The 25,873-nt window shown below is 34.3% G+C and overlaps 4 protein-coding genes across 5 annotated transcripts; 1 reads left to right on the top strand and 3 right to left on the bottom strand.

Annotated features, from left to right (window-relative positions):
- Positions 1–2,214: 2,214 nt before the first annotated feature.
- LOC105160296 (putative 6-phosphogluconolactonase 4, chloroplastic) lies at positions 2,215–3,971 on the bottom strand. The gene is made up of 3 exons (XM_011077612.3): positions 3,729–3,971; positions 3,423–3,558; positions 2,215–2,784 (listed from the first exon to the last, which is right to left on the bottom strand). The coding sequence occupies exons 1-3, from the start codon at positions 3,938–3,940 to the stop codon at positions 2,320–2,322; spliced, it is 813 nt and encodes a 270-aa protein (XP_011075914.3). The 5' UTR covers positions 3,941–3,971; the 3' UTR covers positions 2,215–2,319.
- Positions 3,972–16,305: 12,334 nt separating this feature from the next.
- Positions 16,306–17,665, top strand: LOC105160295 (ubiquitin-ribosomal protein eL40 fusion protein). Its single transcript, XM_011077611.3, has 5 exons — positions 16,306–16,465; positions 16,628–16,714; positions 16,797–16,899; positions 17,303–17,369; positions 17,464–17,665. The coding sequence occupies exons 1-5, from the start codon at positions 16,363–16,365 to the stop codon at positions 17,488–17,490; spliced, it is 387 nt and encodes a 128-aa protein (XP_011075913.1). The 5' UTR covers positions 16,306–16,362; the 3' UTR covers positions 17,491–17,665.
- Positions 17,666–18,265: 600 nt separating this feature from the next.
- PLR1 (NAD(P)-linked oxidoreductase superfamily protein) lies at positions 18,266–21,808 on the bottom strand. Its single transcript, XM_011077610.3, has 9 exons — positions 21,447–21,808; positions 21,076–21,304; positions 20,500–20,593; positions 20,111–20,234; positions 19,868–19,969; positions 19,517–19,668; positions 19,335–19,428; positions 18,788–18,969; positions 18,266–18,627 (listed from the first exon to the last, which is right to left on the bottom strand). The coding sequence occupies exons 1-9, from the start codon at positions 21,576–21,578 to the stop codon at positions 18,624–18,626; spliced, it is 1,113 nt and encodes a 370-aa protein (XP_011075912.1). The 5' UTR covers positions 21,579–21,808; the 3' UTR covers positions 18,266–18,623.
- A 350-nt stretch (positions 21,809–22,158) lies between these two features.
- Positions 22,159–23,394, bottom strand: LOC105160292 (homeobox-leucine zipper protein HOX24). 2 transcript variants are annotated; one of them, XM_020693383.2, is made up of 2 exons: positions 22,932–23,394; positions 22,159–22,686 (listed from the first exon to the last, which is right to left on the bottom strand). In XM_020693383.2, exons 1-2 carry the CDS (start codon positions 23,250–23,252, stop codon positions 22,345–22,347), a joined length of 663 nt encoding a protein of 220 aa, XP_020549042.1. In that variant the 5' UTR covers positions 23,253–23,394; the 3' UTR covers positions 22,159–22,344. The 2 variants fall into 2 exon arrangements, with proteins under 2 accessions (XP_020549042.1, XP_011075911.1); XM_011077609.3 differs by having other exon boundaries at positions 22,159–22,659; positions 22,932–23,383.
- Positions 23,395–25,873: the final 2,479 nt, after the last annotated feature.

Below are 25,873 nucleotides of genomic sequence, written 5' to 3'. Positions count from 1 at the left end.
TGCAGATGTGTCTTGTTCACTCACAGCAGCAGCAAACGGTTTCACCCCCAAGCCTTTTTTTTTCTTCTCATTCAAAACCTTGTACCAATCCAGTACACCATAAATCTGAAAACATGTGTCTGATGTATGCCCAGTCTTGTGACAATGCGTACAAGATAAAGTCCTTCTGTCCACATAAGTTCTCTTCTTATTTTGGAACCTGTCACCACTATTTCTGCCGTCCTTTGATGTAAATTGGTAAGCCATCTGCTGAGGAAGCGCAGCAACTTCAGTATTCACTTGCCTCTGATTCTCCACTGTGAACAACATGGTGAAAGCTCGTTCCAAGGTTGGTAATGGATCTTGCATCAACAATTGACTTCTTTCGTGGTCAAAAGTCTCATGGAGTCCCATGCGAAACTGCATCAACTGTACATGTTCATTTCTTTCTTCTATCGCCTTATTCACTGCACACGTACAACAGCCACAAGTACATCGCGGATTAGGCGCCAAACTTAGAAGCTCGTTCCAGAATTTCTTCAACTTAGTCACATAGGCTGTTAGTGATAGATCACGCTGCGTAATGGTGGATATCTCACGCTGGATCCGATATATCATCGGTCCATTACTTCTTCCGTATCGACTCTGTATCTCTAGCCAAAGTTCTCGTGACGAATTGACGAACATAAAGGATTCTACGATATCTCTCGAAATGGAGTTCCATGTCCAAGATGCAACCAATAAGTCCACGCGACGCCATTGCTCAAACGTCATTGAACCTGTATCCGGCCTTGGAAGCGTACCATCAATGAAGCCAAGCTTCATTTTCGTTCCTAAGGCGACATAGACGGAACGACTCCATGTTAGAAAGTTGGTGCCGTCCAGAGGAGAAGAGACTAGTGTTAAGCTGGAGTTTTCCGAGGGGTGAATATAGAGTGCTTCTTGTTCCAGCTGCTCTATCGCAGCTCTGCTTTTCAAACTTGAATCTGCCATATTTCTTCAGTATTGTGTTCAATGTAATCAATACGTATCCCAGAGACATTCATATAGAAGGCTTTGATACCATGTTGAAATTCAAAAGAAATTGAATACAGAAAAAGGAGAAGAATTGGGGGAGAACGTTGATCTCCATTTCAGCAAAATATCTCTGCAATTTCGGTTATAGTAAAGAAGATGAAGAAGAGAGATATATATACACAAACCACATCAGCTAACTACCTAGTAACAAACTAACAGCCTAGGCAATGAGGTGGCCCAATGAAATCAAGAATAAATGATGTAACAACCCACGTAGGCAACTCAGCAAAATACAAAGAAAACGCATTCTCATAATGCGCTTTGTCATTCACCCTGTATCCAAGAGTTCTTCAACGTCTGCTTCATTTTCATCAAGGTGCTGAACATGCTGTTGCTGCTGCTGGAACTTAGATTGATGGTGAAGGTGATGACTAACTCTAATATAAGTTGTTGTCTAAGACAACGATTCGTTCCAAATTTGCAAATGTTTTAATTTTACAGTATCCCTGCAAATATTTTTATCAATAATATTCATATTAAATTACAACGACCTCTCTGAAATATGTCATAATTACAAATAACTCTTTATTATTTGTAAAATTATAAATACTTTTTTATAATTATAAATACCCTACAATGAATTATCACAACGAGATATTTATTAGCGTAATTGTAAATTTTAAAAAAATATTTATAATTTTTAAAATAATAAAAATAATTACAAATCTCAAAATAATCCATTATAATTTATTCTAATATTTATATAAAAAGGCCTTTCCTTGCTACTCACGAAAATAATGAATCTGATGACAGTATGCAATTTTTGGCAGTAGTAGTTGAGGTTGGTGAGGAGAGAGTAAGTCGTAGCTCCTCAAAAACGTCAATCACTTGATTTGGTAGTGATATAATAATATTCACTGCCAATAATTTTTTAAACATGAGTCTTGTTATCATATTTTTATTACTATTTATTATTATTATTATTAAATCTAGAATAAATTATAATCATGTTCATTAAAATTTGACATAATAATAAATAATTTTATATTATTTAAAAAATTATAAATATATTCTCATTTTAACATTCGCCTGACAATGAGCTAATTCATTTAATTTTTTGTAGGTTCTTATCTAATAAAAAAATATTTATAATTATGTCAGACTCAGGAGGGGGGCAGCTATAATTTTTTCTTAAAAATATGGCGGTTTATTATTAGATTCCAGAACAAAAGCTTGTTATTTTGAATTCTGTAATTAAATATGTACATAATTCGTTCTTTAAGACTTATGAATTGGTTACGTGAGAAAACCCATACAATTACATCAGTGCAGTTTGGAAGCCGCCTCTTTGTCCAAGAACCACGTTAATTCATTCTTCGCCTTCACCTCGGCGCAAGGCAGCGTCGGCGAAACAACGGCGTACCCCAGTCCGACGGCGACGGCTTCAGCTTCCTCCTTGTCCGTCACCACCATTGCGATGTCGGAGGCGGAGTTGATCACCGGAAAAGTGAAGGTGATCCTCGCCGGCGGCGGCTTGGGCGAGTTTGTAATGAATGTTATCCACCGCTTTTTCTCGTAGCGCTGCGGCCGGTTGGGGAAAAGCGAAGCTATATGGCCGTCAGGCCCGATTCCGAGCAGAATCAAGTCGAACTTGGGGAAGCCGGTGGCGGATAGAGGGATAATTTTATCCTCCACCAGTGTTTTCAGGCGGACTTCGTAGTCAACGGCGACTTCCGCCGGAGATCTTTTGTAAGTAATCGGGAAAATGCTACTCCGAGGGATCGGCACCTGCGGACGATAATTAATCGTCATTAGACAATAACAACAAAAGACATATATGAATTGAATTTTCTGTACAACTTTAATTGTTTATAAATAACTGAAGGTCGTCGGATTCTAATCAGTATATACTATAATATTTTATTTATTATTTAATTAAAAAATAAAATAAATTTAAGAAAATAGACTTTCAATGTGCAAAAATAGTTAAAGAAATAATAAAAAAATTAGTTATTTATAGAAGAGAAAAAGTATAAGTAAGCGCATTTTAGTCCAAACATTTTTTGTCAACTAAGATTAATTATTTTAACATCCTCATACTTACAATTTATTTCTCAAATGAAGAAGAATAAAAAAAACACATTTTTTTAATATGATTAATTATTCCTGTTTTCTTCTTGTGCATAATAAAGATTGATAATTTTCTTTCTCTTATTCGTATTTTACTAACAAAGATAAGCGACTTGATGTTTAATTTTATTTTTTTATTATTACAGAAGAAGATATTTTTACCACATCAAATATATTTAAATTCTAAACTAATATAGAATATATGAATAATTTTTAAATTAAATCAACAATTACATTCAAACGAAACCAAAAAAAAATCATTAATTATTACAAAGTAGAAATATATGTAGGTTTACCTTAGAAAGAAAAGCATCAAGGGCCAATTTGTAGTTGCTCAAGGGGTGATCCAAGGGAACCACCCTCTCATCCACCCAAAACATCTCCCATTTTGACCAATTTATTGTAGTATTATACGGAGTCTCCACTAATTTCCTAATATCCAACAACATCAAATCAGATCATCCCAATTTACAAATCATCATAAAAAGAATAGCCACAAACTTGAAGAATGTTTTGCTAAGCTCTAAGCAATTAATCAGAATAGGGCAACATTCAATTCCCACTAAGCCAATTTTAGGGTTCATGAACTTCAGAAACATTACCTTAGTGTATGAATGAGGGTTCCTCCGGACAGTACAACAGAGAAAGAGCCTTTCTCTTTAATGTATTTGTGGGAAAGATTGGCTGTGTATTTTGCAAGAGCCACAGCTACATCTTCCTCGGAATTAAATTTTCTTACAGTGGTTTTTCCATGAGAGGCCAAAGTCAGAGATGGAAGAGCAAGAAGAGCTATGAAAAGCAGAGGTAGGTTCATTGTGTTGTGGCTTGGTTGGAAGCCTAGGCATGGGGTTAAATAGATAGAGAGTGATGTCATTACCAAGATTGTGGTAAGATGATTATAGGTCATGTGTGGTAATTGAGGAATATATTGTCCTAATATGATAATAGGTGATGTGTAGTAATTGAGCGAGGAATGTGTTGTAATCTAGAAACAACTTCCCAGAATATCACATATGTAAAGAAGCATCAACTAATATATGTACAAGAAGCCAATCTATAGCCAACATTCTGTTTAGATACAAAAAAAGACAATGTAATATCTGAAGATCAATTACTGCCCCTCCACCCTCTTCTCTCTATATAAAATATTATATATTATTTCCCTTTTAATGGTGTATATAAATCTATTATGTTTAGAAAAGATTAATTAAGACTTGGGGGGTTTCTCGAAAAATAAATTCGTTATGTTTGGTTTTGTTTTTAACTTGTTTTAGTGTGGTTTATGGAGATAGAGAGAGAAAAACAAAGATAAATAGGTGTTAGTTAGAGATAGTGTATATGTTTGGATTTGTTTTTGGAGATAATATAAAATATGTATATTATATTTGATGTTGGTTAGTGGGAGAGAAAATTACTGTTCATTGTCAAATCATATCTCTTTTATATGTATTTATATATATATATATGAATATATGTATATAATTTATTTAATTGTGAGTGGATTAAAATAAATAGTATTTTTTTAATTATTTTTGTATGAAAATAAAAAAATATAATTTATATAAATACACTTTTATAAATAATTAAATGCACTCTAGTAATCCATTAACAATATTTTTGTTAGCCGTTCTATGCAAGGTGATAAATTTAAATATATTATTGAAATAATGTATTATATGAATTAACCGCGTAGAATTGACATACTATTTTGAATTTTTTAAATTTTCTAATGATGTAGAAAAATATTACATACAAAATATTAAATGGTTAAAATGAATATATTTATATTCAAAAATCAAATACAAACCTTTAACATGTAAATCAACCCTCCAATGCATCCTTCATTTTTTATAATTTTGAAGATCCACAAAATCCAGTATTAACTAATTAAAATTTATAACTACATATTGCAATGGTTCGGAAAATATATTTTGGATTAATACGGAGTAGTGTTCAATTAAACTACGACAATCAGTTCACATCAGTCATTGAATGATAAAAGACGCACAAAATCATGTTCCCGTTATAATTGTAATTAACATATGACAACAAGTGACTGGTTCATATATTCTACAACAATACCACTATAAATTAAGGACCGTCACGTCGCCGTGGTGGAATTCCTTGTGGTTGCCGTGAGCGTGTTGTACTGTCTCCCTCACTATGCGAATGGCCTCCACGGTCGGATTGCACGCCAAAGCGACGAATGTAATCTGTCCATGATCCAATCCCGCCAACTCCAGAACCCATGTCTAGACTTCGACGTGGCGCTAATGAAATATTGCACGCCAATCGTGGGCCACCATCCCCACGAGCTACCTGTTCCACTACATCCCAACTGGAAATATGGGTATGCGTTTGGTTCGTTGTTGCAGTAGATCCCGAGATGATAATGGGGGCATCTTCACCACCTCTCACAAAACTATGCGGTGCATTACCACTCTGGCTATGCCCCCCGTCACTATGCACCTCTGTTGGACCAAGCGGCAGTCTAATTGGGCCCCATATCTCGAGCATGCTGGGGTAATGAGGCTCTGGATACTGGTAGTATCGTCTAGCCAACGGGTAGATCTACAACAAGTTCATATTGACAACCATTTATTGAAAAATAAATATTAATTTGAAATGGCAGTTGTTAGGTTGCAATGATTGAATTAAAGTGATAGCATGTCATACCCGTGTCATATTTGGTCGTAGCTCGTGGGGAAAATTCATACAAAATGTTTCAACGTTATAATAAATCCCTGGTATCTGAGTGATTTCGTGGAACTGACGAAAACGCTCCTTCAATTCATAAAATTTTTGACGGACCTGATCTAGTGTGTAATGATACCCAAAATGCCGTCGTAATGCACGAACCCACTAAGACATGTGTGCCTCCGCACGATGATCATCTCTCATGGAGACCCGGATGTTGTCGTCAACGATCATCCACATTAAGCGCTGCTCAACGTTTAATGTCCAATGCTCCTCTTGTGGAAAGCCAGCCCGCTCCAAGTATCTATGATATGCCATCCCTGCAAAATAGAAACTCATACGATTGTGAAAAATAATGTTAACAAGAATAATTATGTAAGAAACGTCGTTGGTTTGGTTTATGCTCAGGTTTGCAATATCTAATCTAAGATAATAAAATATAAAACATGTATACACTGAAAGAATACCATAATTAAATTATTACGAACATCTAAATTATATGTTGAACATATTTAAAGGTAGTACACTGGGCCGAATGTAACGACCCTAACCAATTTTTACTCATAATCATCATTTGGTACTTGTTACACGCTTGTCAAAAGTTGCACATTAACATTACATCCGGATGTAACTACTTTATGTTTATCAATGCCTAGTTTGGATTATAAGATGCCCACATCTGCATCGCTATGTTGTCACGGAATATGCATTGTGCTTCTAATTCAGTCACGGTAGGATGTCCTCTATGGTAAAATGTATCCATATCAGGAGGAACTTCATCTTCTGGTTCGTTGAAGATGATGTCATCATGACTGAACCTACGGATGAAGTTGTGAAGTGTACAACAAGCGATAACTAAATCCACTTGGTGTTGAAGAAGGTAGCTCGGCATCCCCCACTGCAATATTGGAAACCGCTTTTTCAATGCTCCAAAACAACGCTCAATTACATTTCGCAAACGAGAATGGGCATGGTTAAATAGGTCCTGTGGGATACGGTATCGGCGACCATGGCTCCTATACTCAGCTAGGTGGTATCTAGTACCTCGGTAAGGCGCAAGAAAATATTGGTAGTTTGTAAATCCAGCATCCACTAGATAGTACTTGCCTGCAGTACTTCATAAATCAACATCAGAATTGATAATATAAGAATTGCTAGTCCCCCTTTAATGGTGTATAATGGAATTGTGTTAACCAGTTTACTCACCATTTGGAGGAAAAGGGAAAGTTGGGTCCTGTGATATAGCATGGTTCAAGACACGGGCATCAGCTGCACTCCATTCCCACCCAGCATACACATACGTAAAATTCATATCAAAGTCACAGATAGCCAAAATATTCTGTACTAGTCGCCCTTTACGAGATCGATATCGATTCTAATCTATTTGCGGGACCCATGCAGGGACCAATGTACCATCCATCGCTCCGTCACAATCCTATGATTCGTTGAAAAAAATATGAAAGTATGACCAGAGATTAGTTATATGGATGAATTGGCAAGTAAAGAGTCAACAATGCAAGGCGAACTCTAGTAGACCTGATGATACAACTTATACCTTAAAGTATGGGTAGAAATCTGGATTGCTAGCCACCCTTGGATGAGTGTCTGTAAAATTGGGGCGAGTGATTAGTTCGGGTGCCATAGCGCACAAAGCGGAAAGCACCCGGTGGAATCTACGGTGAATAGTCTCAAGTGAGTGTTGGAATCGCTCCATATTGTCGCGTTGTCGTTTATTCATGCCAACCGTTTGCATGAAGAGTGCAACCTCCTCAATGGAGCTCACTCTCGAGGTCTGACCATGAGACAGCAATCCCCTAGAAGTTAACGCATCAACTAATGCATAGAAGCATGCTTTTGTCATGCGAATATTATCGTAAAACCTGCCAGTGTGTGGAGTTGTCATTATCTCGGCTACCCATCCTTCGCCTTGCAGCACACTAGTGTTACGAGGTACAGTCTCTCTAAACAACTCCGGGCATATCAAATCTTTAAACGCATAAATCTCTTCAGGGACAGCAGATTCGTTGCTGCCTGGAGTCCCGGGTGTATCCGGGCTGTCACTGGAGGAATTTGTGTATTCAGCAGCTCTATCACTCGCACTCGCCATGGTTCTGCAATTGAAATTTTAAAAAATAACGACAATATGGGATCTCGAGTTGAGATAATAAGCATCAACAATCATAATAAACTGACGAATAATTTAAAGTAACAGAGTAAGGATGTTCAGCCCCATGACGATTGCGACAACACACTAATTAAGGACAATATGGCCGTCCGAGATGTCAACATACCAATTAAATACAAATACCTAGTTAACCCATGATCGTCCGAAATGACAAGCATGAGTTACTTTCCCAATGAATACAACCAGCGCAATTTGTTCTCATCATCTAAACGGAGGAAGATCGTTCGAGTGCTATGACTATGAAAACGCTCTAAGGCTGTGGTAAAGATTATGTCAGGCAGATCCTTAAACTTTGTCAACTCATCTACGCAACGCTCGATAGCCTCTGTAGCTTTCTGGCCGCTTCTGTCAATCTTTCCCTGCAGTGACTCTTGCAACTTGTCCAGTGCCTCACACTTCTTGTTGTGCAATTCGCTCATCCCGCGCCTTGTTTGGCGCTTGCTACTAGATGGTGATGTAAAGCTTTGTGCCCCCGGAGTAGGAAAGTATCCGCCAGGAGTCGGCATTGACTGTGTGTCAGAGAATGCTGTATCTTCATAGTCCTCCAGCGAACGGCGACTGCCTGAATTCTCACCCGCCATATGATGATCGTCCCCGATAGATACGGTCTGGGCTGCTCGGGTTGGTTGTGCGGATGACCGTGCAATGCCTCCCGTTGCGGTATTCCTTGCGAACATTTGGGTGCACAGGTCAAAGTGCGGTATCCCATGTTCAACTATTTTTTTATACTCAGAATTTTTCTACATTAGGCAATTTATGTACGTCGCAAACGTGGAATGTTTCTTTACTAGATGTCAAACAAGATGTTAGGTGTGTACGCATTATATGTAAAATTAAGATAGAAAAAATTAATACCCGATAAAGCTCCTCCAAACGTCCAAACTCATCTGTAACAGTGTTCCGATCATAGTCCCACCCCCCACCCAGTTCCCCTGTTCACAAGGTCATTCAACAAGCGCCATGCACGACGCATCCTGTTCAGCTTACCCTTGAGTTGTTCCGGGGTAAACACATAATAGCTTGGGCTGAATGCCGAATTCATCCTATCGGTTATACGAGCCCAAACAGAGGGTGAAAAAGTTGATGACTGCAGGCGGTGGCTTACAAACTCTTCGTGCATAAATTCGATGAAAATTCATTCCATATATTGGGTCCAATGAATTTTCTCTGCACGAGACGTATGCGAAGAACCTATGTCGTCCGACCGATGCATCTTTCCAACGAGGCGAAAAAAATTAATATTTCTTTTAATTTTAATCATATCAAATCAAATTGTTATTCCTAACAATTTTTAGGTTGTAGAATCATATTAATTCAAATTTATTATCTAATTCATGATATCAGAATTTATTTTATATGCTTATTTTTTTAAAATTCAATCATGATAATTCTATGTAAACAGTTTTAATATTTAATAAGAAAATAAAAAATAACACATAACAATTTTACGAGTTATTTAATTTTTTATTATCAAAAAAAAGAAAATTTATATGAATATAATTTTTTAAAATATATTAACACTAATATAACGAGTCGCGATTCGATTAATTTTTTTTTTTTTAAAAAAAAGTCCCAAATCGGGACTTCGAATACCGACTTGAAGTTGGTATTCAAAATCCCGACTTGGAGTCGGTATTCCAAATACCGACTCCAAGTGCAAATTTGTTTTTTTGTTTTTTTAATTAAATTTTGTTAATTAATTATATAATTTTATTAATTAATTATAATTAATATATTAAAGTTTAAAAAATTATAATATTAAAATTGTATTAATATAAAAAATTATAATTAAGTGTATAAATATAATATGTATATTTTTTTGTACAGTTGTAAAAAATACATAGAAGTATACAATTATTTTTAACAATCCAATACTAGTACATTTGATTGTGTAGAAGAATTTTTTTGTTAGGATTGTTGCCTTGCACGCATTTGCGCGCAATCCATCTCGTTGTGAATAATTTATAAAATTATATTATTAGCTATTTTATGATTTTGGCTAGTTATATTAATATTCAAGTAAACATCACATTTGATATAAAAATGGTATAATTGATTAATTAAATTATTAGATTTGTTATATTTAACCACATGCGTAATTCTATGTATTGTTGTTTAATTAAATTATATAGTAATAATAAATTGATAGAAAATTCATAGAAATATTCCAAAAATTCTTCTTCACAACCAGATGTGCCGGTATCGGTTTGTCAAAGATAATTGTATATTTCATTGTATTATTTACAACTGTATAAAAAAATATACATTATTATATTTGTACACTTAATTATAATTTTTTAAATAAATATAATTTTAATTAATTATATATAATTAAATAAAATTATAACTTTAATATGTTAATTAATACAACTGTAACTTTAATATGTTAATTAATATAATTGTAATTTTAATATGTTAATTATGTATAATTAAATGAAATTATATAATTAATTATTTACAATTTAATTAAATAAAAACAAAAAAGAAAAATTGCCCAAGTCGTATACACAATCAGATGTACTGGTATTGGATTGTCAAAAATAATTGTATACTTCATTTTATTTTTTATAACTGTACAAAAAAATATACATATTATATTTGTACACTTAATTATAATTTTTTATATTAATACAATTTTAATATTATAATTTTTTAAATTTTAATATATTAATTATACATAAATAAACAAATTTATATCATTAATTAACAAAATTTAATTAGAAAAACAAAAAAAAAATTTGCACTTGGAGTCGGTATTCGAAATTCCGATTTAGGACTTTTTTTAAAAAAAAAAATTTTAATTCGAATCGCGACTCGTTATATTATTATTAATATATTTAAAAAAATTATATTAATATAATTTTTCTTTTTTTTTATAATGAAAAATTAAATAACTCACAATTTTACTAGCCAAAATATATTAATATGAATCTTGAATTGATCTCACATAAATATGCTTTACTTAAATAATTGATCATATTTTGATAAAAAAATCAGCCTTCAGTTCATGTATTTAATAGCAATGGGATCTCCAATACTGGTGCATATATGCTTCAATAGGACAAAAAAATCAATACAAAACGACAATTGAAGTTAATAGAGCTTGTAGTGAAATAATAATCAGAATGACAGGACCACAGAATTTTATGGGAGAAAAAAGAACAAGAAACTGTTTTAAGTGCACAAGTCGATAAGCAAGTTGCGCATGCAAAATGATCAGTATTTTCTAAAACAACAAATTCATTTACTCTCTGAGTCTTATCGTCACTGAGATTCCACAAGCTAAATGCCAAGTAGAATTATTACTTCACTCTAAGTTCACTCACATGTTAAATGATCCACATAAAATTTTTGCTATATATATTGCAACCAAAAGCTTAACAATTTAGGAAGCATGTTTAATTGAGTGTGTGCATGAAAATTCTGTGTTTTCCCTGCAAACATTTAACTTCACTCCAAATCCAGAGCCGAAAGAAACTTGAGTTGTCATACATGTAATCTAGAATCAATATGATCCAAATTCTAAAATATAGATTTAAAGACCCATAACGCTGCCCTGGCTCCTTAACAGAGCAATTCTTTACCATCACAATGCTCTTTATCTGTGTCACAACTGGAAGTTAATAGGAAAATATCACAACAATTAGATGTACTTGCACTGTTTAGTTATAAATATATACAGTAGGCAAAGTGATTGAAATAAATAGTTCTTTTCGAAATCAAAGGGCCAACAGAGAAAAGAGCTTTGACCACCAAAAAACAATATGGTGCTGTAAATTTGTACTGCTATTGTATTGACTATAGTAATTCTTTGGCACCATTTGACGTTTTCAACTTCATTTTGGAGTGAAGGAAAGGTTAATGCGAAACAAGAAAAGCAAGGCGGATCCGGGTCCCTCAGAGTGTTCTAATTACTGTAATCCAAGCATCACAAGTGCCAAAACAAGATAGATGTACATGTAATGCGAACTTCCAAATCAGTTCTAGCAACCTCATTGTGTAAATACTCAAGGAAATCAAGTTAAAGATCTTCAATTACCAAGTTAAACAACTGGAAAATAGAAAAGATGAATTAACCGAACATAAACAAAATCCACAAACCATTTGAAGGCAAAATAACATCATATTTACAACAAAAGCATGCTATATCAATCTAAAACATTAACTCCTCTCCAACTTAGACAAAGTCTAACCAAATTGCAGACAAAGCCATATCGTAGAAGCAAATTACATCTCAATATTATGATATCCGATTGAATCCATACACAGACAACAAATATCCACAAAGCTAAAGTTCATATACATACCTTAATCACAAAAAGTAGTAAAAGACAATGTTAGATCGATGACAAAACTCCACCACCAACGAAAATCTCCAACGAAATGAGCGTGTAAACAACTACGACGCAATGCTTTACTCTAAGCAAAGTAACCAAATTGACTACTCATACAATGTTTGCGAATGAGAGGAAAGAATGAAAGTGCAAAATGCATCTAAAGTTACATAAATATATAGAGGAAGGAGTACACTCTCTACCATTATTGTTTCACGGGCAAAACAGTGAAATATTTTGAAAGTAACGATGTATTCAGACAGTCTCCACCATTATTGTTTGACGGGCGAAACAGTGAAATATTTTGAAAGTATCGATACTACAGTATACAAGCACTGATGTATCTGACAGTATAGTAAAAATTAATAAAAGAAAAGCTGATAATATGTTGGTAAAAGTTAGAAACGAACCAAAAGAACACATGCTCGGTTGCTGCAATAATAATGGCGATACAGTGATTCACTAATTCAATTGAAGCCATTTCAATAAATTACAAAAAAAAATAAATTTGAAACCCTATTCACTCGAAAATATATAGAAAATTACCCAACCTTTGTGACATCACCATCAACTGCGAAGAAATCTGTCGGTGAAATGATCGGCATTTCGGTGAAGAAGCTCAATCTCACCGTACAGTTGTCGAAACTCGATGGGTGAGGGTCCGTTGGCCTCGACGGACGATGGGCAAACGAATGGTGGTGGTTCACGGGCATAAGGCGCTCAAACGGCTGCAAATCGAAGCTTGAATGTACAAAATGGTTCAATATACTACACATTGAAAACATGGATGAAAATTGAATTGAAACATACCGGAATGTTCGCCTTGAGGAGGGGAGTTGATGGGTATACATCTCGGCCGGTGGGTTTTCGGAATGGCGACGATGGAGTCGAAATCAAAGGTGGAGAGAAGATGTTCTTTTTCTGCACGAGAAGTCGTTCTTTTGCAGTGTTCTATAATTAGTTGCAGAGTTAGAGTGGGCCTGCAAAATAAAGTAAAATAGTCTAAAATATGGCAGAAAACAGAAAGATAAAGAGAACCAAACATATAAAATTTTTGGCCCATCTTTGAGATGGGCCAAAAACAAAAACAAACATAACTAGAGATAATTTAAAAACAAAGATAGATAAGTGTGTGTTAGAGATAGTATGTATGTTTGGATTTGTTTTTGGAGATAATTTAAAATAAGTATTATATATTTAATGTTGTGTTTTGGGAGACAAAAATTACTATTCATTGTCAAATCATGTCTTTTGAGATAATTTAAAATAAGTATTATATGTTTAATGTTGTATTTTGGGAGATAAAAATTACTATTCATTGTCAAATTATGCCTTTTTTGTATATATTTATGTATATATGTGTGTATATATATGTATATTTTTATGCTAAAACAGTTAAAAATACTTAAATAAGGTGTTTTTGAATGATAGCAAACATTGGGTATGTTTTGACTTATCTCGAAAATAAGTTGGAAATGAAAACAAATATAGTAAATATGTTTTGGAAAAATTTAGAAAAATAAGTGGCACCGCGGTTACTCACTGCAGTGCCACAATTTTTTATTTAAAAAAAAATTTCTCTATGTAACCACGGTAGCCAGCGGCGGTAATATTGTTTTTTTTAAAAAAAAAAATTAATGTGTCACCGCGGTGACAATTTTTTTTAAAAAAAAAATTTATTTTATTTTACGATGAATTGCTGCCAACTTCTCGTTAAAATTTCGATACCATCATGGCGAGTTGTCAACTATCAAATACACCGTTCTACTCCCTTTGATGAGACGAACATTTTCCCACAAACAATTTCAAGTTTTATCAACCGTAAATAATGAATTTTTAGCACGAACCACCACCACCGGACTCGCCTCGACCTAACGGTTCTAACGAGACCAACCTAGTTCAATTTTATTAAATATTTGTTAAGATATGAAAATTTGAAGATTTTTCCGCTGAAAATTCGCGCTGAATCTGTTTGCTGTCATTTCTCCACCGTCAGGATGAATCACAGATTAAGACCATAGCCGTTCGAATCATGTCGTCCAGACGATTCCAACAAGACCAATCTTGCTCAATTTCATCAAGTATTTGTTTGTTCAATTAAAACTCATATGTTTTAAAATAGTTATAATTTTATTAAATTCTATTTAATTAATTAATAATACTATTTATAATTAATTAATAATTAATAATATTATTTATAATTAATTAAATAGAATTTAATAAAATTTTAAATATTTTAAAATATATGTATTTTAATTGAACAAACAAAAAAAAGAAAATGAATTTGACAAACAGTTTCAGCGAATTTTTGGTGGAAAAATCTTTAAATTTTCAAATCTCAACAAATACTTGATGAAATTGAGCAAGACTGGTCTAAATAGTATTATTAATTATTAATTATTAATTAATTATAAATAGTATTATTAATTAATTATTTTTATAAATAGTATTATTAATTAATTATAAACTTAATTATTAATTATTAATTAACTATAAATAGTATTATTAATTAATTAATTATTACAAATAGTATTATTAATTAATAAATAGAATTTAATAAAATTATAACTATTTTAAAACATATATATTTTAATTGAACAAATAAATACTTGATGAAATTGAGCAAGATTGGTTTTGTTGGAATCGTCTGGACGACAGGATTCGAACGACTATGGTCTTAATCTGTGATTCGTCCTGACGGTGGATAAATGGCAGCAAATAGCTTCAGCGCGAATTTTTGGCGGAAATTTTTTTAAATTTTCATATCTTAACAAATATTTAATAAAATTGAACTAGGTTGATCTCGTTAGAACCGTTAGGTCGAGGCGAGTCCACTGGTGATGGTTCGTGATCGTGGGTCGCTCCGGTGGCGGCGAATCGACGGTCGAAAGGTGCGGTGTTTGTGCTAAAAATTCATTATTTACGATTGATAAAACTTGAAATTGTTTGTGGGGAAATGTTCGTTCTCATCAAGGGGAGTCAAACGGTTTATTTGATGGTTGACAACTCGCCATGATGGTGCCAAAATTTTAACAAGAAATTGACAGCAATTCATCGTAAAATAAAATAATTTTTTTTAAAAAAAAATAAATTTGTCACCGCAGTTTTGAACCGCGGTGCCACTTACTTTTCTAAATTTTTTAAAAACACATTCACTATATTTGTTTTCATTTTCAACTTATTTTCGAGACAAGTCAAAACATACCCAATGTTTGTCATCATTCAAAAACACCTTATTTAGGTGTTTTTAACTGTTTTAGCATAAAAATATACATATATATACACACACATATATACATAAATATATATAAAAAAGGCATAATTTGACAATGAATAGTAATTTTTGTCTCCCAAAATACAACATTAAACATATAATACTTATTTTAAATTATTTTCAAAGACATGATTTGATAATAAATAGTAATTTTTGTCTCCCAAAACACACATTAAATATATAATACTTATTTTAAATTATTTCCAAAAATAAATCCAAACATACATACTATCTCTAACACACACTTGTTTATCTTTGTTTTTCTCTCTCTATTTCCACAAAACACAACAAAACAATCAGAAAATGAATCCAAACATTATAATTATTTTTTTAATTTTTCTTGCATTTTTTAAATAAATTCCCCCAACTAAGGAGGACTGGTAAGCAGCCCAATCATGCAAACAAAACAGGCCTTGAAAATTAAAAAATGACAAGAAAATCAACTTGCATCCCGGAAATTCTTTTTTTTTTAAAAAATAAATTTTTTAATTTAATAGATGGTATTTCGTGTAATGATTAATGTGAGAATATTTTTTCATTTAATATTGAATTTCCCAAGGGTTTCATTTGCATCATTTTTTATTTTCTTTTCGATTTATTATCACAAATCACAACTTTAGAATGCGACGTCGTAGAAGCGTTAAGCGGACCCATAACCCTAGAAGGTTCTTCATATATAAAGCCTGCCGTCTGCCTAAATTCCAAGACTTGGAGGAGAAGAGTTGTAGCCTACCAAAGCCGGAAGAATGCAGATCTTCGTCAAAACCCTAACCGGCAAAACCATCACGCTCGAGGTTGAATCCAGCGACACCATTGACAATGTCAAGGCCAAGATTCAGGACAAAGAAGGTAAGAGATAGATAGTATGTTAGAAAGAAGGATTCATTATTTGTATTTGTTTGTTTAATTTGGGCCGCAGCTTTGGTTTCTGACCATGTTAACCGAAAAGGAAGAAGAAAGCAATAGAAACGATGTTTTCTCAAGTTATATAATTTTGTTATTTGTGTTCAGGAATCCCTCCGGATCAGCAGCGTCTGATTTTCGCCGGAAAGCAGCTTGAAGATGGCCGGACCCTTGCTGATTATAACATTCAGAAAGGTGTCTTACATAAATCAGTGCTGTTGGTTCTGTTTTTCTTTTATTGCTTTTGTTGTTAGCTTATGTTCGATTGATCTTGTAGAGTCGACTCTCCATTTGGTTCTGAGGCTTAGGGGTGGTATCATTGAGCCCTCACTCATGGCATTGGCTAGGAAATACAATCAGGACAAGATGATTTGCCGCAAGTATGTCTATTCCCGAGTGTATTTGATGGATTTTGTTTGTTCTCCACTTCAGTTTTCCCTTGCCTTGATGTTTGCTGTTTCTTTTGTTTTACTTGTATTATGCGTGTATAAATAACTTTCTTGTGGTTGATGTTACTTATGGTTATTATCAATTATGTAGAGTGCATATTAAGTTTTATTTGGTAGTTGGAAATTATGCAGGAAAGAGTATGGAGAAATATCATTTAGTCTGTCACAGCAATTCTCGTGTTTGAGCTGTGGGAAATTTATCACATAGTTTCACTATCTAGTCTGAACTACCGAGTAGCTGAAGCTTGGCTGTCATTAATGATCTCAAAATTTTTATATTATGATCTACATTCTTGGAGGGATTATAATGTTATACTTGCAATTGGTCTTGTAGGTGTTATGCCCGCCTGCACCCTCGTGCTGTCAACTGCAGGAAGAAGAAGTGTGGACACAGCAACCAGGTTTATATCTGTGATTCATTCCTGGCAGATGTTTGCTTATTAGTTGTTCAAGTTGGTGGATAATATTAATATTTTTCTTACTTGTTTTGTGCAGTTGAGGCCAAAGAAGAAGATCAAGTAGACTGCTGGCTGGATAATTGCTTGGCTTTGCCCTTTTTGTCTTTGTTTTAGATTCTTGCCAATGAGACACATAATGTGGGTGTTTTGCTGATTGACATTAATATTGATGAAGCTTTACCCTTTCAGTTTTGCAACCAGATATTGCTGAAATGAATTTGGATTTAATTTACCCAAAAGGCTTGGCTGCCCTCTAGCAATTGTTATGCTTCCTCTGTTGTCCAGTATTAGTAACTTATGCCTATGGTGTTACTTGTGGTGTTGTATAATGTTTGTGGCCTCTTTACTCTTACCTCGGCGGTCCCAGGTAGTTAGATTGAATTGTGTTTCATCGAAGCTATTCAGGGCTGGTATTATTAGGAAATGACTTGATGGTGCATTTAACCCTAGGCTATTGGTGGTCCATAGAATACTTATTTCTTGATCCTTGGGATGTTTCATGCTCTTTGAACTCTTACCCTTTCTTGAGACATATATACACGCTGTTCCCACAAGATTGGCACGGCTGCATTTTATATGCAATCTCTGTAGTTGGGTCATGTTTTCACAGTATGCCTAGTGATATATTGCAGCCGTATAATTAGAGCTAATGATCTCTATATGTAAAGAACTATCTCATCTATATTTGATAGAAACGAGTATGTCAAATATCCTCATTTGTTTCTCAAACCTTCAATTATCCAGTACATTGACTTAATGGGCGTCTGGAATTTTTAGGGTGTAAGAAACATTACCTTGTTTCCACAATATCAAAATTTGGTTTGCGTGAGATTGTTGGGTGGTTTAATCCGGTATGTTCATTTGCACCCATAAGGTCTCTGATAACAGCAAGCGCTCAACTACACTGAATTTTACTTCGCTCATTAGTGAGGTTCGTTTTGGTTCTGGAGGACAATCACCTCTAATGAGACTACAGAAGTTTGGGAGCTACTGCTATAGCTTCAATTAACATATCTGCCCATTAGAATCTGTAATTCTGCCAGCCGCTGGTTCTTATGTTGTTGCCCATCAAGTCGGGGTTGAAATCGAGATTGCCACATTTGGACGAAAATAATCAAGTTGATTGGTGATCCTTTCGATTTTATGGCAATTCAATCAGGATGTGCCTTGCTCCAGTAGGGGTCTCTTCTCTTGGATTTATCTGTTGCATATGCAAACAGAGGATAAAATCATCGTCAATTTCTACAGGAGAATAAGTAAACTCGTTGCTCCGGTATTTTTATGTGATAACTTGCTCCCCTCAAAGAAACTATTGAGACGAAAATAAGCAAAAACGAACGAGAGATTTATGGTGTACTTGCCTTGTCTGGAAGATGTTTTGAACCATCTTGCGCGGAGATTCAAGAGCTGCATATTCTAACTGCAGCAGCTCATCTGAAGTAAGTTGCCAACCAAGGGCGCCTAAGTTTTCCTCAGCTTGTTTTATCGACTTCACTCCGGGGATTGGAATGGTACCTTTGCTGATGCACCAGTTTATAGCAACCTGCCAACACATATTTTCATTAGATGAATAAACAGTCCTTTCTTAAGAATCAAGATTGAAATGTGAAACTGGTGATACTGCTCTAGTTTCTGATATTTTCAAATATATGCAAATCTTAATCATCATATCTTCTCCCTTCCATCCGATGACCTTCAAAACCTCTTGGAATAAAACTGAAGGCTATGCTATAGGGAAAACCCCTCATATTAGTAATCAAATTTGGATTTCAAAGTCCAAAGAGCGTAATTTCCACAGGCTAGGAAGTCGGAGATTACTCCATATACATGATAGCCACCCAGTTTGTAGGAAATACGACGATTATCAAGTACGTCGAGATGTGCTACTAAAGTTCAGTTTTGCAGTACCTGTGAAATGGTTTTGCGTCTCCTCTGTGCAATCTCTTTAAGAGAATTCAGCAGCGGTTCAAGTCCTGGTAAAATTTGCCGAAACAGAAGCCCCCTATAAAGTGACAGCACCTAATGCACTGAGATAATACTGTTATATGGTTGGCAATTGGAAAATACATGAAAATCAAGTTCATATATACCGTGGTCCGCTTGGAAGATTGGAGGGGGTATATTTTCCAGTAAGCATGCCAAGTCCCAAAGGACTGTAAGCAATTACACGAATACCCAAAGAGTCGCATATATCCTTGATTTCTAGCTGATCTTTTCCAATGCTCAGCAATGAAAATTGCACCTATTCAGATATTCTCAACACCATGATGTTTACATTCCAAACTCCAAATTCTCACTTAGAATCAAGCAATAAGGTTCAGAAACTCATCCCACTACTGGCCATAACTTCTTTTTAACAAACCTTATAACTCACTCACGTTTACTTCCCCTAAATACGAGAAGGTTTCTAAATTCATGGGAAACTGAAACGTAAATAACACCTGAGCAGAGCAGAGGGGCACCCCTCGAGCCTTAAGGTAATCATGTATTTTTAGTAGCTGCTTTGGTCCGTAATTGCTCACACCAACCGCTCGTACTAATCCCTGTAATGAAGTATTTTCTATGATAAAGAAGCCAAATAAGTTCGGAAATCTAAAAAGTCAGAGGAAAGTTATAACAAATATTTACAAGAAGAAAGACACATGATCATCTTTTGGCCAAAATTAGAATAAGTTCACGGTGACCTTGTCATACATTGCCACTAAACCATCCCAAAGAGCTCGCTCCTGCAGAGGAGCATAATTTGCTGTTGACCAGTGCAGTTGTCCTATTCCAATTTGATCAAGCCGAATCCTGTCTAATGAAGACCTGAAACACAAATCCTTATTAAAATCTTATATAATGAAGAAATCAAGAGGAAAGTTACTAATTTATTCATCTTAGGAGGTCCAGCTATTACTCTATTTGATCGACTTATTGCGGAGCTGATAGAATTATGAGCTCTTACACGCGCTTTGGGGCAATTTAGACAACTTGGTTGAGAAAGATACTCTATTTGGTTTTCATTTACAAGAGTAAATAGTTTTGCTCCTAAGCGGCAACTCATGGAAAGTGAAATAAAGACGAAGCATACTTGCAGGCATCTACGAATTGATTAGGTGTTAGACGCCATGGATAAGCAGCAAATTTTGTAGCAATCACGATGTTGTCCCGCAGCTGCTTATTTCCTTGGCATAGAGGCAACAAAATACTGAATCAGCAAAACAAATAGAGGGTTAACTTCATTTTCAAAATGCTCAAGTAAAATTACATAACTTGATCCCAGAACACATTATTTTGACAGCAAGTGCAAGATTGATCCCTTTATATTACAAACTTACCTTCTAGAACACAGCTTTTGCAAGTTTTTCACACACTGGAACTAGTAAAACTAAAACAAACTTCTGAAGTAGTGATTTCTCCATAACTCAAATCATATCCAAAAATCTATAATGCATCATCAAGCATTTGCAAGACCTGATCAACATCTACTGATCCAATATATGCATTACAAAGGCAAGTTTAATAGCATCTACGGCTAATTTACCTGAATCCCACCACCAAAGAGTTCATATGCAAGTAAATAAGACATAAAGCAAAAACTCAGAATAAATAGATTAGACATTAGCTCAAATCTATCTCATCAAGCAAAAATAGAAAGAAAATCAACCTTCAAACTCGCTGATAAACTTCCCGAGAAGCTTCTCGCTTTGTCCATTCAACTTCCCAGTGCCATAAGAATCAGCCGTATCAAATAAATTAATCCCATTTTCAACAGCAAGATTGAAAGTCTGCTGAAGCTCATTATCCATTGATTCTTGATAACCCCATAACAGCTGATTACCCCAAGCCCACGTCCCAAACCCCATCGGAGATACACCCAATGGGCCTATCTTTACCTGCCAATCACATGTAGAAACTATTTTACTATACATTTGACTCAAGACCAATGGTATAAGACCCAGAAATTAAAAAGGAAAAATTAAAGTGAAAGAGTAGAAAATTACACAAACAAAGACGAGTTACAGGGGCGTTGATTACCTTTTGCCAAGGCCAGAAACGAGGGATTTTGAGATTTTTCAGAAGGGAAGGAGACGAAATTGCCGGGTTCTGGGAAGATGTGGAGCAGCTAATGCACACTGTGGATGCTGGATATGAAATTAAGAGAGCCATTGTTCACGCTGCTGCTTCTCTCTTGTTTGAAGCAGGAAGAAGTTTGCGCCTTTTGAGATGGATAAGAGATGGAAGGATCAAAAGCCGATCAAGTGAAAAAACATACTGAGAAGGGGTTAAAAAAAAAAAAAGCGGCTTGATCTAAGGTCACTTGTTCACCATGAAATATGAGTTCCAACTCTAAAAATCTCAAGTAGCTTATCTGCATTTGCAATTCACTTTGGAGAATGTGAATATTTTTAAAATTCAGGAAAATAGTTTATCTTTTGTTTGGTCTAATTATAACTGTAAATTCTTGGATTCTTGATAATTTTACTGAATAAAACTAACTTCTGCTAATAGATGACATTATGAGAATGATATTGTAATGGTCATGGTGATTAATTCTAAGCCTTCTTTTTTCCTGCCGGGGGGAGGGGTAACTTTTCTTAAGAAATTTACATTTATATATACTGAATATTATTATTGGAGTGGCTCAAACTTTTAAAACATAGTCCACGAACTCCCACAAGAGCTTGTCTTTTGGAAGCTTGATGTATGTTAGAAGTGATTAGTAAAAGCTGAAAAGAGAGAACCAATAGAGAATACAGAGAACTGTTACATACTTTGAAACTGCTCTTCCATTTACATGCATCATATATACTATTCTTGCTGCTCAAATGAACTATTTTACTATATCTAATCAGATCAATCTCAACAACAATGCATAACATCATGTATTTCTACTTCAATTATATGAAATTTAACTTTTAACATTCTCTAATTCCTAAATTTTGAGACTCTCCCACCAGTTCGACTTGCAGGACGACTGATCGAATAGGCTGCCTGAGGAAAGATCATTGCACCATGTCTCCGGTGATTCTAAGTGACTGATCTCTACTTGTTCAGTACCCCAGCTCAGAGGTTCTTGCTCTTCCGTTTCCTTAAAGTACTTGGTAACTGTTTCCTCATCGTCTGTATACATAGCATCGTTGTGATCCATTCCTTCATTTGAGCTGTTGGGATCTTCTTTCAGCTCAGCATCTCCATCACTTATCCCAACGTTGTCAAGATTCTTCACTAGATCAGTCAGCTCCTGTAGCTGTGGAAAAGCCCTACTCTTAGATATCTAAGCATAGTAAAACAAGAAGGATAATTACATTGACACGCCTAAAACTCATACATACTACAAGAAATCCCTCAATTTTAATGTTAAACCATACAATTGTATTTTACACTATGAAAATCTCCAGCTACCGGGCTCCGTTTCAAGTGTTCAAACTCGAAGAACTATATTCAAATACATCTAAATACTTAGACCATCGTTGTTCTAATTATCCGTAAACTGAAATAACAAGAAAGTATATAATATACCTGCATTTGCAAAGACTGTTTTTCCCTCTTCAAGTGATCAAATTGCATGCACAAACCATCATAGTTTGTTTTGAGCACTTTGTATTCCTGCTCTAGTTGCTTTGATTTCCATCTGGCTCTTCTATTCTGAAACCAAATGGCTACTTGACGAGGCTGCAGCCCAAGATCTCTTGCTACCTCATGTTTCTTTCTTGGCTCAAGCTTAGTCTCCATCTCGAAAATGGTCTCCAGTGATCTTATTTGTTCATTAGTAAACCTCCTAGCATTCTTGCTTGTTTTTCTGGTCGATCTGTGCGGGTTTTCTTCATGTGGGGATTCCATGTTTCTTCTAAAGCTTAGATTACAAGTGGAAATTAAAGGGAGATGAGTATAATAAATAGGAGTAGTACACCATAAGATGCTGAAGACGTGGGGCTTTTGATATGGAATTCTGCCGCAAAAAGTCCTGTGCTTGCTTTCCAAGTGTTTGCTTTTCTTGATGGTTATTTAAACCTCATTGCAATCATATACTTATCATTTATGAGAAAGGAAAAGGAAAAATTTTGATTGATTTAGGATTTTTTTTTAAAGAACAAAAAGCAATGTAGCTTTTGTTTAGTTTTCGACATAGATTAGTTTTTTTTTTTTTTTATTACAGATTATATTGTATCTTTATTGTAGTCGATATATATAAATCAGCGTACTTTTAAATAAAATAAATGACGTAATTTTTATGTGCATGGCAAGTATTTATATTATTTCCCATAGAAGATGCAGTATAATTTTTAATAGTAAAAATTAAGCTAAATTGTATTTATTGTCCTTTATGTTAGGAAGTGAATAATTCAAGGACTCTAATTACAAGAATGGCAAATTGTAACCTATTATTCAATAATTTTTAACATTTAGAAGACTCGAAGTTTAATAATCTATAGCAAATTTATAGATATGAACGAAATTAGAGTTTTTTAAATTAAAATTTTTATTGACAGAGCATCCAATCACCTCCCCCCACGACGTAAGCAACATTTAATTGCATTTTATGTCCTATATAGTAGGGAGTGGCATTTAAAGAACTGTCGTTCAAGCTGATGCTAATTTTCATGAGCCAGAATGTGAAAAACTTTACATTATTTTGGATATGAACTTTATTCCAAACATTTTTGTCATATTACCATATGAGTTTATCTTGACACTTATCTCCTGCATCGTATACGTTGTTGTCAGCTTATATTATTACAAATCTGTTAAATTGGCATTATGCCTTGGGGGGGGGGGGGGAGGAGAGTCTTGAAATTGTCAACATCTTGTAGATGTAGTCTTAAAATATCACCCTCTCCAACATATAGGGCATAAAATGTACTTTAGTCATTGCTTGTGTGGCTGGAGAAGGTTGGTTATACGCTTAGTTAGCAAAATTTTTCAATTTAAAAAATCCTAATTTCGTCCATGTCAGTAATTTTTGGTAAATTAAAAAATCACGATGATCGGAGTCCTCTCATGCTAAAAATTATTGAATTATGGGTTATAATTAACTACCCATGATTAGAGTTCTAATATACCACCACCAATATAATATAGGACAATAATTGCAATTTAACCTGAAAATCTAATACAATGGTGATATTAATTTTGATAGCATTGTATTATCATTATTATTTAAGTAGTGTAAACAAAATCAAAATAATGTCCCATAAGACAAGTGATGAATGGAATTTCCAGCTTTGCAGGGATTGTAATAATTAGTGATGTATGAAGAAATGATAAGAATATGTTGATTTTAGATATGTACAAACTCATCATCAATAGTCGACATGACATCCTACGTACGTACAATTCAGTCATACAAATATATATACATATGTGCTATGTATTTGCATTACATCTAAACTCATTTAACCCATCCTAATCCACACTCATCTAAATATATGCCATTGGGTCTTATTTTGAAGCAAATAGATGAACATGAGAACAATCGTGTAGAAGAGGGATCCAACCAACCTAACAAAACAGGGAGACAAGAAGGATGAAGACGCAACGTATACTTACTAAAATGCTGCCTAATAACGACAAATTTGTATATATGGATATTTGTGTGAATGATATGTCATTATGATTCATGTGAACTTAAACACCTACAGATCTTCCATTTATAATATGTTTAGAAACGTGGCCAGAATTAGTGAAGCTAATCTCGTATCTAAAAAAATATAATATTAATGCGGCTTGCAACTTAATCAGTGTCATATTTTATAAAATATTGTATGAGCTTCATATAAAGCTCACGGTTTTATATATTCTGAAAATGTATTTCTATATCTATAAGTCGTTCAACCTCGCCGTTTGCATTCATTTCTCAGCTTTTTCTTAATTTAAAAACAAATTGACTGGGAATTATATATTACAAATAATAGTAGGAGCGGAAACTTAAACAAGAAAAAGGTACTTAGTTTCAAACATCATATGATTGGGCAGCCACTTGTTTGATGCCCCCGGGAGTGGAAGTGTGTGTATTTCTCCAGGGAAACGAGGTCGTGAAGAAAATAGATGCTTGTTGATAACGACCTTCTCACTTGTCTTAAACGGCCATTATTATTTATATATCATTTCAATAGCTACATGTACACACCCTTATCTTCAATTTCTTATCATCACCAACCTTTCCTCTCCACATATGCCAAAATCATATTATAAGGGGTCGAAATAAATTCTTTTTAAGTGAGTTTAAATAATTATTATTTAAAAAAAGTGAAATACGTCTTAATTTTTCTAGTTATGAGCCTATAATACATATCATTAGAATTACATCAGCAAGTTCCCGATTAATTTAATAGGTTATAACACCCGAAATATTATGGTATCAAAAGTTGTACCTATTATATGGAGGACAACAATTGTATGGTTTGATATGAACAATTAATAGACACTGAAATGATCCAATTATCACGGTGAGCCTATACATA

This window comes from Sesamum indicum, linkage group LG4, assembly GCF_026168435.1.
Source record: "Sesamum indicum cultivar Baizhima isolate 11 linkage group LG4, ASM2616843v1, whole genome shotgun sequence".
NCBI lineage: Eukaryota > Viridiplantae > Streptophyta > Magnoliopsida > Lamiales > Pedaliaceae > Sesamum > Sesamum indicum.
The sequence above is the reverse complement of the archived record's forward strand: the minus strand, read 5'-3'. Positions and strand labels throughout refer to the sequence as shown.